This window comes from Hydra vulgaris, chromosome 06, assembly GCF_038396675.1.
Source record: "Hydra vulgaris chromosome 06, alternate assembly HydraT2T_AEP".
In the NCBI taxonomy this organism is placed as follows: Eukaryota; Metazoa; Cnidaria; class Hydrozoa; order Anthoathecata; family Hydridae; genus Hydra; species Hydra vulgaris.
This window is the reverse complement of record NC_088925.1, coordinates 42,181,020-42,194,312: the sequence shown is the minus strand read 5'-3', so window position 1 is coordinate 42,194,312 and position 13,293 is coordinate 42,181,020. Positions and strand designations below refer to the sequence as shown.

Here is a 13,293-nt window from a genome sequence, read left to right as displayed (position 1 = left end):
TAAGATATATTAATTCTGTGTTTACAATATAAAAAACATTTTTTAAATTTGAGTCAGAAAAGAAAACATTTGTGTCATCAGCAAAAATAATATAATTAAGTATTTTTGAAGACAAATAAATATCATTAATATAAATTAAAAACAGCAGGGGTCCAAGTATTGATCCTTGGGGAACTCCGCAATTTATTGATTCAAATGGGGAACATGTTAAGTCATATGGTACTCCTTGTTTACGATTTTGTAAATAACATTGCAGCCACTTTAAATTGGAGTGAACTACTCCATAATTGTGTAGTTTATAAATTAGAATCTTGTGGTTGACAGTATCAAATGCTTTTGATAGATCTAGAAAAATTCCGAGTGTGTAACTGTCGTTATCAAAACCATTTAAAATTTGGTTGGCAAGATCAATTACTGCATGTTCCGTGGAATGGTTGTTGCGAAATCCAAACTGTTTATGATAAAGAATGTTGTTTTTTTCAAGATAATTGTACAGTCTGTTGTGCATAATACGCTCTAGTATTTTGGAAAAACAAGAAAGTATGGAAATTGGTCTGTAGTTAGATTTTATTGAGTCATCACCGCCTTTGTATATCGGAATTATTTTTGCTAATTTTAGTTGGTCAGGAAAAATGCCGTTTTTTAGGGAAAGATTAAAAATTTTAAAAAGAGGTTTCTCTATAATATCTGAGACCGCTTTTACAACATCAGGGTTAACTTCATCCAGACCCGCACTTTTATTTGTTTTCAGCATACTAATTGCTAGTCGAAGTTCATCAATTAAAAGCTCCGACTCCTCCATGAAGGAATCAGATTTTTTCAAAAAAAATTTAAATGATTTTTTTCCCTCAGGAATTGCACCGGCAAGCTTTTTTCCTATATTTATAAAAAAGCTATTAAATGTTTCAGCAATTTCTTTATTAACAAAAGCATCTCCTCTATTATCATCTCTTTGCAATCTTTTTGGAAGATTATCACTTTTCACAATTCCCACTCCTGTTATTTCTTTAATTAATTAATTTAATTTAAAAAAATTAAAAAATTAAAAAATAATTAATAAAATTTAATTTAACTTTAGCAGCACGGATGAATCTGTCAGCTGATTTAATTAGGCTCTGTACTATGCCTGTTTTCTAACAACCTCGTCTGGTGTCCGAGTCGTAAATCAGTACAACGTCATTGACAGCGATTTCATTTCTTCCTTTATTTTTTTTAAATATGTGGAATTCTCTTATTTCTGTTACATATTCTTTTCCCCATTTTTACCAATAATGATTTAGTGTATTTTCTATATATGTACTTCGGATATTCAAGTTTGTTTCATCTATTTTGTCATTAATAGCTTTAAAGTTTATTGATCTTCCGTATAATAAATGATTAGGGGTCAGTGGTGCGTCTCCAGATGTTTCATACATAAACGTTTGGTCCATTGTTTAATATTGACTCTACTTCGGCAATAAATGTTAACAGTTCTTCATATGAAAGCTGGGCTTTATAGATTATTTTGCGAAGGCAGCGCTTAGTGGATCCAACTAGTTCTTCAAAGAACCCTCCCCACCACGGAGCAGCGGAGATGTTGAAATGCCACATGATACCGAGAGATAAAGAAAAGTTTTGATTCAGATTAGAGGTGAATTGTGATCCATTGTTTAAGAGGATTTCGGAAGGTGTGCCACGTTTTGAAAAAATCTCCGTAAACTTCTTATGCATGATTTAGCAGAAGTGTCCGGAACGAGATCTAAAGATAAAGCACGTGTCAGGGTTACATTACTGGGCACATGTGAATAAAAATATTCACACTTGATATAAATCATCTCCTTCATAAATATTTTTAACATATAATGGTCCTGCATAATCTACACTAGTAAATTTGAATGCATGATCATTACTTGAACGACATAAGGGTAATGGCGGGGGAGAAGGATACGAATAAACCAGTCCTTCAAAGCGTTTACAAATATAACATTTTTTATCAGTTTTTTAATGTTGTTTCGTGCTTTTGGTATCCAGAATTGAGTTCGCCTTTGATTTAAAGTTTCTTTAATACCATTGTGCATAACTAAAGAATGATTATATTTATTAAATAGGTTCGTAAATTCTGAATTTCGAGGTAGGAATATTGGATTTTTTGCGTTGTATTTAATTGGTGCATTTTGAAGTCAACCAATGCAAATCGTATAATTCCGTCTATATTTTGTAAGTTTAGGTCTAGCGGGAGTTGCTTAAAATTTTTATCACTAGTTATTGATCTTTGAACGAACATAATTTAAATCTTTAATGCTTCTTCTATTTCAATTGAATCTAAATTAGATAATTTTAATTGCTTTTTATCTCTTTTAAGGTTTAAATTAGTTATAAATCGTAAGGTTTAAATTAGTTATAAATCGTAAGAAACAATACTGTAAATCTTAATAAATGCAAATAGTTATTAAATCATTTTTAAGTATAAATAATTATCATTCTTTAAAACTAAATTTGTAGTACCTTCTTCAATTTTATCAATTAAATTTCTTAATTCAAATTTTAGCCAATCCTTGGGATCATTGTAAAGAAGTGTTGATCCATTGAACCATATTTTATTATCAAACAAATTTGTTAAGTTTGTGCCTCTCGATACTATGTCTGCAGGGTTATTGTGGGGTTATATATATTTCCAATGCCAAATGTCAAGTATTTCTCTAATTTTTTTAATTCTCGTTTGGAAAATGGCTGCTTAACTTTATCCATTTTTATACAGATTTTTTGTTTAAACTTAAGAACAAGGTATAACTCTTGTTTAAATGCTAACATCGTTTCAGCTAATTATAAGGCTGCCTTTAATTCGTGTTGGAGTATGGAGGTGTTTTTAATTTAAATGATCCTAGACTTAGCCGTTATTAGCGAACAATTTTTGTGCTTATCATCAAATGAACATAACAAGTATATACAACAACTAAAAGCACTCTTACTAGCATCACTGAATCCATGTAATGACAAGTCAACAATATGATTTGGATAATGATTATGGTACCACCTGGGAATGATCATGGTTTTAGATGTTTTAATGCCATTGGTAATGGCTTGCCACATCAATAACGTTTTACCCTCAAGAGGCTTGTCCCAGTTAAGTTTGTTGACACAAAGTTTTTGAAAATATACTTTACACATCACTCTAAATGGATTACCTATTCCTAGCGGGTCAAACTTTACATTTCGTTGGATTTAAGTCATCATTGAGTATAAAGTTTCTAAAATTAAAGAACAATTGTGTTTATTTTTATTCCTTAACAATCCTTATACTTTAGTTATATTAAAGGAGGTAAAGTTTTGTTCATTATCCAGATTTTCAAGGTGTTTGCAATTCAATTCGAATTTTCTAAGAGTAAAGCCGGCTTCTTTTAATCGAACTTGACATTTTTCATAAAAGTCGAAAGCTGAGTTAACTGAGTCCGCCCCTGAGTTAAAATCATCAACGTGTAAGGAATTTGTTAATTTATGAACGAATACAGGGTCATCCAAAAGGTATTTTTCAGCATGTCTAATGAGAGTAGCAGAAAGAAGGAAGGAAGATGAGGTAACACCAAAAAAAACTCTGCATATTCGATAAGAAATAATTACTTGAGTAAATATATTGACTTTATTGACCGTGTTAATGTTCTTGAACCATAAAAATCAATCATAATCACGATCCTCAGGAGACAAAGAATTTGCAAGAAGGCTTTTTCAATGTCTGCCACAAAGACAAATTTTTTTGGACTAAAACGTAGGAGAATTCCATACAAAGAAGTGGTCAAAGATGGCCCTGGGTATAGGCAATCATTTAATGAAGGGCCATCGACGGAACTGCTTGCATTAAAAGCAATCCTGACTTTAGTGGTAATTTTATCATTCCTTAATACTGGCTGGTGTGGTAGATAGTGTGCAGTTTCAATTTTATTTTCTTCAACAATTGATTCTATAATACCCTGCTGTAACTGTTCTTTAAAAATATTGTTTTATGATTCAAATAGCGAATCATCTTTACTTAATTTCTTCTGAAGGCTTGTAAAACGTTTGATGCATAAATCGTAATTATTACTAAGTGGTGGGTGTAGGGTGTTATCACTAAGGATATTATCGTATTTAATGGCGAGACGAAACCTACTAACAACTTCAAAGTTACACTCGTTTAATTCATCAACACCCCAAATTGATGTCATGGATTCTTTCAATGAATCAGGAGATGAATGTGATCCTACTAACATGACATGAGCTATATTCACACAGCAATCATAATTTTTAATTTCAAACATATGATTAACATTTATATGACCAGTTAATAAATAAGCTAGTTTAGATCTAATGGCAATGGGATAAAAATGATTTCCCCTAATAATAGAATTTTCAATAAATATCAATTCTCAAGTTACCGTTTTGCAAACTTGTATCAGCAAGTCTTAAATAATGTAAGTATCTATGCTTTTCTTGAGCAAGGTTTATATATTGAAGGTTAATAGGTGCACAAATGTCTTTTACGTTTCAAATCATTTTTATAACTCTTCCAAATAAAAATTTGATTTTTAGCTCAACATTTTTTAATCTTTCTCTAGTGTTATAGTTGCCAAATGTCTTGATGTTAATGTTCTTTTCACCTATAGATTCACGTTTTAACTTACGACGATATGTAAGCTGTTGTCAAAGAGTATTCTACAGTTATGTAATCTGTCGTTTCTGTCGAAGACATAGGTGGAAGCAGTTTGTAGTTAGGTAGACTGATTTCCTTTCACTTCCTGAAATTGCAGTTAGTTCACCTTTGTTTTGCAGTTCATTATGCTGTTGTTCTAGACAAAGTGCTACGTGATGATGATTACCTCATTTAAAACATCTAATACGAGATGTACAGTTTGTAGATATATTCTCACTTCCCAATAATTGAAAACAAAGGTGTTTGCCTCTAATGATTTTTTTTTCTATTTTGAATGTTTGTTATCGACTTACAGTTTTGAGATTTATGTTGCTTATCACAAAAAATACATTTGACAAATTGTTGAAAATTAGACTATTACGATCGAAATATGAATTTTCTTTAATTTTTTAATTAAATTTATATTGAGGATTTCTGTTATGATTCGGTCCTTTATAGTTATTATCACTGTTAAAAAATGTCTCAGCTGTGTAACTTATATCTCTATTGTTATTTAAATTTAACGACACTTGTTCTCTGGCACGTAGTTCTGTTTTCAAAATATTAATGGCTGTTATGACATCCCATGTACTGTTGTTGTCAAATTGTCTATTAATAATTAAGTTCGTCTGGTACTTTTTGTACTATAATTGGTATAGGGAGTGGTCCGTACATTTCACTGCTAATTTTAAGGTTCTCAAGGCTCCTTACTTTTATTTAAATATTATCTAATAAACATCCTAATCTGTCTATTTTATTTAAATTATGCACTCTTTCTACGGATAAAAGTTTTCTCATGTGGGAAGATATCATGTTTTGTTTATTGCCATAACGTTCTTTAAGAATGTCAAGGCTATTTTGTAGTTTTCGTTAGATAGGCTAAGACCTGATATAGATGATAAAGCTGGACCTCTTAATAAATCCCTAAGATATGTCATTTTCTGGATTCCCGACAGATCATTGTTTGCATTAATGGCACAACCAAAGTTTTCTATAAAGGATGTTCATTTTTCAGGTTCACCGTCGAAATTGTATAGTTTTATAACAGGTAATTTTACTATCTTGTTTTTAAAGTTGCTAAGGATGTTTTAAGATCAAATTTCTTAAGCTGTTTATTAATTTTAGATATTTCGTTTTTAAATGTAAAATTAAATTCTGTAGAAGATTCTAGTTTATTCTCTAACTCATCCTCGTCCTAAATTAGTAGAGATATCTCTCCATCCAATTGGATGACTTTATTATATTTTTCGTTTAATGTATCTTTTAAATCACTTAAGTTATGAAACTGGTTTTCATCGTCAGTGTGTTCAATTATCTTTAACGATTTTTCAAAAATTTGTACAAAAATTTTAATGCTAACGATTCTAATTATACGTTTGAATATTTGACATTTTGTGAAAAATAAAACTTACAGATACTTATTTGCAAAACAGCAACTGTTCTAAATCCCTCCTGATTGGGTAATTAATTATTAAAAGTGATAAATATTAAGTATTTCGGTTTAAATCTTATTGGTTGTTAACGTAATAACCTAATAAACGTTCAATATAATGACGTGCTAACAATGCTCACTTAGCTAACAATGCTCACAATGCTCAATGACAAACTAACAATGCTCACAACTCCAAAGTATTTTAATTTTAACAAAAACTAAATAGTAAATAAAATGTAAAACTTAACTTTTTTTTTGTTCTTTAATCCTTTACTCTGCTTTTTATCTTTTGCATCAACGAATTTGGCCGGATAAATAAAAATGAGCAATTGCTTTTACTTAGTAATTGGTCAGCTTTACATGAATAAAAACTTTAGCAATTTTGCTTAAGTTTTTATTTACGTAAAGCTGAGCAATTACTGAGTAAATTGTTTAACTTTACGTAAATAAAAATTTGATTAAAACTTTTAAATTTTTTGTTCACGTAAAACTGACCAATTACTGAGTAAAAGCAATTGCTCATTTTTATTCACCCGGCCTTTTATTTCAAAGACGATATCGATATTCCGTGGGCTCCAATATTTAATTACTCTTTCACTAAACTATTTTTATATGCATTTATCTTCATTTATAATTATTTACAAGACAATACTTCGTTACAAGAAAAAAGCGTTACAAGAAAGCGCGGGAATATATCCGCTTATATATTTTAACATAAAAAGAAGCCATTGTCCGAGCAAGTGAGCGCGACAAGTCCAAAACCGGTCTGATTTTATCTTTATTTTTCTGGATAACGGCCAATAAGCACTTTGGGTGGTCCCATTTTATTTTTGTCATACTCAATTTACCAATTACAATTGATCTAATCCTGAGGAAGTTTTCATATTCGCTCTTGCATGTTTTGGTATAAAGCAAGTTTATTAAACAATTCGTTGCGGTCATCTCTATATCTCCCATTTCCCATTTGACACCATTAAATATTGCTTGATAATTTTGTTTTTTGATTTTTATTTCATTTAAAACATCAAAAAATATTCTTTGAAGCCAGGTTTTTTGGAAGGGAACTGCTTCTTGCAATATAGTTTAACCCTTTACAGTTGTAACACCCTTATGAAACTTTTGTAGTTTGATTTCGAATCACAGCACCAACAGCATCATCTATGCATTCATGGTTCAAAGCAGCTTTCACTTTGGGTAACATAACATCAACCGGATCCGTAACGGCTGAAATCTTGATGATAAATCTTTGGCCAATTCAACAACAAACGCCAATCAAATAGTCTCTTCTAACAATTTAGTTAGTTAAGCCAAGCGTTTCAAGTCGGCCAAAAGCACATCACAATTCTTTCCAACATTTAATTTTTGTTTTACAAAAAGTTTGTACGCTGTATAAGCATCCATACAAAATGCTGCAAACAAAACACGCTCAATTTCTTTTTCATATCTTCAGCGTTTAAAGCATCATATAGTAAATAATCAGTTAATTTTTACGAAGAATTGGAAAAGTAACTCACATTCTGTTAGTTCACATTAGTTTCACATTCTGAATTTTAGCAATCCCTTTTGTTCATTGTATTTAACTGACAGCGTCCGAAGTTCATACGTTTTAAATATATTCATAAATTTTTAACTTGAATCCATATCCGGCTAGCTTGTATTTTTCTTGCTCGAAACAAAACTTTTTTTCTTCACGAATGATTTATTTTTCTTCCTGAATTCAACTCATCTTTGCAAAAGTTTTACATCAATTTACATCAAATAATTACCTACAAAAATCGACATTACAAAAACCGCTTGTTACATAATAACAATTAATTTAATTCAGAATTATTAATAAAAAGAATCTACGTAACTGCCGTAGAATGTTCTTGAACTCTCTGCACCAAATTTACACAAGTCTTTGGTCTTTAAGGATCAATATATCAAGGACTGATAATATCAAAATTGTTTCTTTTTTTATTACAGCATGTATTTCAAATTAATATTTTGTTTAATATTTGCTTTGTTTATAAGTAATTCACAAACATATTTTTTATAAAAAATAAATGATGCATAAACCTTTGAACGTATAGTATTTCTATGTATAAAATACTATCTGAATCAAAATTTTTTTTATAAATTTTTTCGATTACATATTTTTTGTCTGAAACTAATTGTGCAAAAAAAAAAAAAAAAACCAGCAAAAAAACAAATAACTTTTATAACCAAATTTACTTATGAAGACTATATTTATATATTTAATGCTAGATAGGGTAAGGTTGCTGATATTGTACCGGCGCCTAAATTGTACTTTTGCTGTATCTAGTTATTTTTACAACCCAAAAAATACCTTTTGACTACAATTTTACCTTTGCTATGTTGAACGTAGGAATCTATTGTTTTTTTGTCAGATGAAACCAGATTCTGGCAACAGTTACCTCAACTTGATATGATGCCTAAGTTTTCTTATTTTTGGGGAACAATGTTTAGAGTATTACTTTAAACATGTTAAATATACGTCTTTTTTATCATATTTATGTGAAAGCACTATTATGTGAATTCAAAATAATTTCCAAGAAATTAAAATACAGTAGCATTTGTTGTCTAATTTTGTTATAAACTCAAAGTGAGTCTAGTTGCGTAATTTGTACCTCACATAATGCCTTAAATTGTACCAAGGCTGCCATTTTGAATTTTGAATGTTTGTAACTTTTGTCAAGAACAAAGATCTTCTTTTTTGTATAAATAATATAATGTGCAGTAATATCCATTATTTTTCTACCAAAATTCAAGCGACCACATTAGCATATTACACATTTAATATAAAAGTTATTCCTTATTGACGATAGCTATTTTCAGACTATTCCAAGAAAGATTTACAGTTTTATAGTTTATTAAATTGAAAACTTTTTTACATTGCTTAGCACAGAAAAAGATCTTCACAAAAATCATTCAAAATGTACTGTAAATTAATATAGTATTTGTAAAATCAAGATGGTGCAATTAATGATCTTGTTTCCTTAATTGTACCGAAAGCATGTTTTTGAAAATTTAATTTCCTATTAAATACTAACGTTTAATTTTGGAATATTTTAACTTTTTCAGAAAAGTTTATGCCCATGTTATAAAATAAAATAAATTCTCATTGTTTCTACTTCGTATTTTTTCTTTATTTTTGACTTTATTCTTAGAAGGTACAATATTGGCAATCTTACCCTATCAAAAACCTTAAAAATAAGAGCTATAACAAAAGCTGTTGGAATAAGGTGGTCAAAGTGTATCTCATAAATAATTATTGAAATAAATATTTAGTTAAAACACCAAAACAAGTTGAATTAAAAAAAGAGAAAAAAAAAAAGTATATATTTTTTCAAAATAGTTGCAAAGTGTTATCTAGCGTTTCTAACAGCTGTTAACAAAGATGGGAAACCAGCTTTTTTGTAGCCTAATTTGGAAAACAAAAAACAGCTGTTTGTTTGTTTTTTGATTGATTTTTGAACGATTTTTACAATTTTACAAAACAATACAAGAAACTAATTTTAAAATAATTGAATTACTAATAATAGTTTAATATAATTACTTATTTAATTGAAACAAATGTTAAATAAAGCATAATACTGATTCCCTTTCCTATAATTAAGAACACAAAACATAACAGTGAGGTTGAGATGTTGATATTATTTTTTTAACTAAATAAATTTGTAACTGTTTATGCAAACAATGATCGCAAAAAGTGACTAACATGATTATCTAGTTACGTAGACCTGGAAGATGTGATAAAATAATCAGATTGTAGATGATGTAATTGGGTAAGAATCAGAAATGAATATAAAAACTATTTTGTAGGAGGCATAGGCAGTGCCGTCTTAACGCATAGGCTAGGTAGGCTGCAGCCTAGGGCCCCCGATTTTTAGGGGCCCCCAAAATGTGTCTGGATTTTTTTTCAAATTTATATAAATAAAAAATTATATTTCTAAATTTTCTGAAGAAATCATAGTTTGGGGGCCCCTCGGGAATAATTTTTTTCTTGATAAGATTTTTTTAAATTATTTTTAGAAAAGTATCAGTTTTTCAGTTTGGGGGCCCCCTAGGGAATTTTTTTTTCTTGATAAGCAAAAATGCATGCATGCGTCCGAAAATAAGCATAAATTTTCTGATAAGAAGTGTTAAATACAAGCACTTAAAATATCCCATTAGATTGAATTTGAAATTGATGTGATCAACTTAAAACATCTGTTTTGAAAAAAAGTCATTTAACATGTCTAATCGGACTTATCAAAGTGGTGCTGCAAAGAGGAAAGAAGCCGCTAAAGCAAAAGAAGACATTTCAAAATATCTTCCTTTGACATCATTTCTTTTGGTACAAAAGTCAAAGCCTGTTGTGTCCGAAGATGTATTTCTTTGTCCAACTTCAAAATTCGTAAGCATTGATAATGCTTTGTTGCCAAATGAAACTCTAGAAATTCAACAGGAACTGGAACCAGAACAGGAGCCAGAACCAGAGCAGGAGCCAGAACCACAGCAAGAGTCAGAACCAGCACAGGTGCCAGAACCAGTACAGGAGCCAGAACCAGCACAGGAGCCAGAATCAAATCAAATTAAAACTTATCCAAACGCAACAACAAAAACTACTCAAGAAACTGACCCAGCATTGTGGCATCAGTTATCCCAAGAAGCTCAATCATTTTGGATTTCTAATGGCCCGTCCATGTGCCAGAACAATGATGGGAGCTTCAAAAATTCGGAAAGGTTGAGTTGCGGACAAAAAAGGTACTTATCAAAATCTTGCTTTAGACGTGAACTACACAATGGCGAATTTGTCAATCGTGAATGGCTATTATACTCACCTTCAACAGGTTCTGTTTTTTTGCTTTGCTTGTACCTTATTCTCCATCAAACACTCTAATTTTTCCACAACTGGATTTGATGACTGGAAAAATGCCTTAAAATGTAATCTGGACACGAGAATGGTTCTGAACATCACAAAAATATGCTTACTTACTCCAGTCGGCAGAGAGAAAGTGGCCAGCTTGACTCTGTATTATTAAAACAGTTACATAACGAACAATTGTACTGGCAAAATGTGCTGAAAAGAATTGTTGCAGTTGTAAAGTTCTTGTCATCAAGAGGATTGCCATTTCGTGGAAACAATGAAACCATTGGTTCAGAGCAAAATGGTAATTATTTAGGAACTCTTGAGTTACTTAGCCAGTTTGACCCATTCCTACATGAACACATGAAAAAACATGGAAATTCTGGAAAAGGTAATACTTCATACCTCTCCGCCAATATCTGTGAGGAGTTTATATGCCTAATGGGAAATAAAGTTTTGAGCGAAATAATTTCTGAATTAAAAAAAGCAAAATACTACTCAATCAGCGTTGACTCAACTCCAGACTTGTCACATGTAGATCAATTAACTTTTACAGTTCGATATGTTAAAGACTTGGCACCAGTTGAGCGTTTTTTGCAATTTGTTCCCATTCACGGGCATGGAGCTGAACATTTAGAAACAGCGGTTTTGAATTTTTTACAAGAAAATGAAATTTCAATATCTGACTGTCGTGGGCATTCATACGATAATGCATCAAATATGACAGGACAGTACTCAGGCCTACAAAAGAGGATTAAAGACAAAAGTGAATCAGCATTGTTTATTCCTTGTGCTGGACATTCTTTAAATCTGGTTGGCAACAGTGCAGCTGGATGTTGTTTAGAAGCAATTATTTTTTTTGACTTTGTTCAATGCCTCTACAACTGTTTTTCTGCATCAACTCATCGTTGGCAAGTGCTTCTGTCTTTTGTTGGCAAAGGCAAAAAAATTGTCAAACAGCTTTCTGGAACTCGATGGTCAGCACGTGCAGATGCTGTGACTTGTCTGCATGACAGTTATGATGAGATTAAAAAAGCACTTGAATTTTTGATTAAGGACATAAGTCAGTCAAAAGAAACTTAAAATGATGCTCAAAATCTCATCACGAAAATGAACACTTTTGAGATTGTTTTTCTGACAATTTTCTGGAATGATATTCCTTGTCATTTTAATGAAACATCGAAGATTTTACAGAAAGAAAATTTAAACCTGGATGTTGTAGTTCGGATTCTAAAGTCATTGTTGCATTTCATTAAAGATTTGAGGAGTCAATTTGAGAATTACCAGGAAAAAGCCAAAATCTTGCTTCCAAACACTGACTACAGAGATTCTTCAAAAAGAACAAAAAAAAGAAGCCGACTTATGGCCTTCTTTGATGATGAGGCTGAAGAATTGGAATTTCAGGGAAGTTATAAATTCAAAATTAAAACATACCTTCCTGTTATTGATTCACTAACATCAACTTTAGAAAAAAGAACATCAGCATATGAGAAGATCAATGACAATTTCGGATTTCTAGTAAACATTCAAACAATTGCTAATGTTGAACTAAAAGACCATTGTTCAAACCTAGCACAAATTTATAAGAAGGACATAAATGAAAATGAACTTTTTTTTGAGTGCCAGCAATTTAAATATTACATTTCAAAAGATGAACATTCATTTACAGAATTTTACTCAACATTAAAAAGAGACCACTTGGAATCAACTTTTCCAAATATTGAAATTTCCCTTAGAGTTTTTCTGTCAATGATGGTCTCAAATTGCACTGGCGAGCGATCATTTTCAAAACTAAAACTTATAAAAAATGAATTCCGCTCAACCATGCTGCAAGAAAGATTGAACTGTTTGTCGTTAATGTCAATTGAATCAGATGTTCTTTTAATCATTGATTTTGATGATATTATTAAAGAATTTTCAAGAAAAAAATCACGTAAACGTCACATGTAAATTTTATCATTGCTTTAATAAATGTTTCCTATTTTAGTATTTGATTTAATTTTTTTACTAAGGAAAAAGGGGGCCCCCAAATTAAGTCTAGCCTAGGGCCCCCGATGGCCTTAAGACGGCCATGGGAATAGGGAAAACAACTACTCAAGCTCTAGTCATCCTAAGCAAATGATAAAACAATGGACTATGTCTTAACAAGTCTATATAAATCCACTTATGTAATAATGGCTCCCATGAAAAATAAATATCATTAGAATACAGGGCTCAAAATAAGTGATCGCGAATTGGGATATTTGGAAATGCTTTTGGTCTTTAAATTTCTAATTTTTTTAAAATCGTAAACTCTGTTTTGATCACTAAACACAAAAGCTGTTATTCAATAAAAATATTTATATTGATCATGAATTATGATATAAA

At 30.7% G+C, this 13,293-nt stretch overlaps 1 protein-coding gene across 1 annotated transcript; it reads left to right on the top strand.

Moving 5' to 3' along the window:
• Positions 1-12,036: 12,036 nt before the first annotated feature.
• On the top strand, positions 12,037-12,876 carry LOC136081409 (uncharacterized). Its single transcript, XM_065798723.1, has one exon. It carries the CDS (start codon positions 12,037-12,039, stop codon positions 12,874-12,876), a length of 840 nt encoding a protein of 279 aa, XP_065654795.1.
• The last annotated feature ends 417 nt before the right edge of the window (positions 12,877-13,293 follow it).

Coding starts and splice junctions, on each gene's coding strand:
- LOC136081409 (XM_065798723.1), top strand. CDS start 12,037: ATGAACACTTTTGAGATTGTTTTTCTGACAATTTTCTGGAATGATATT.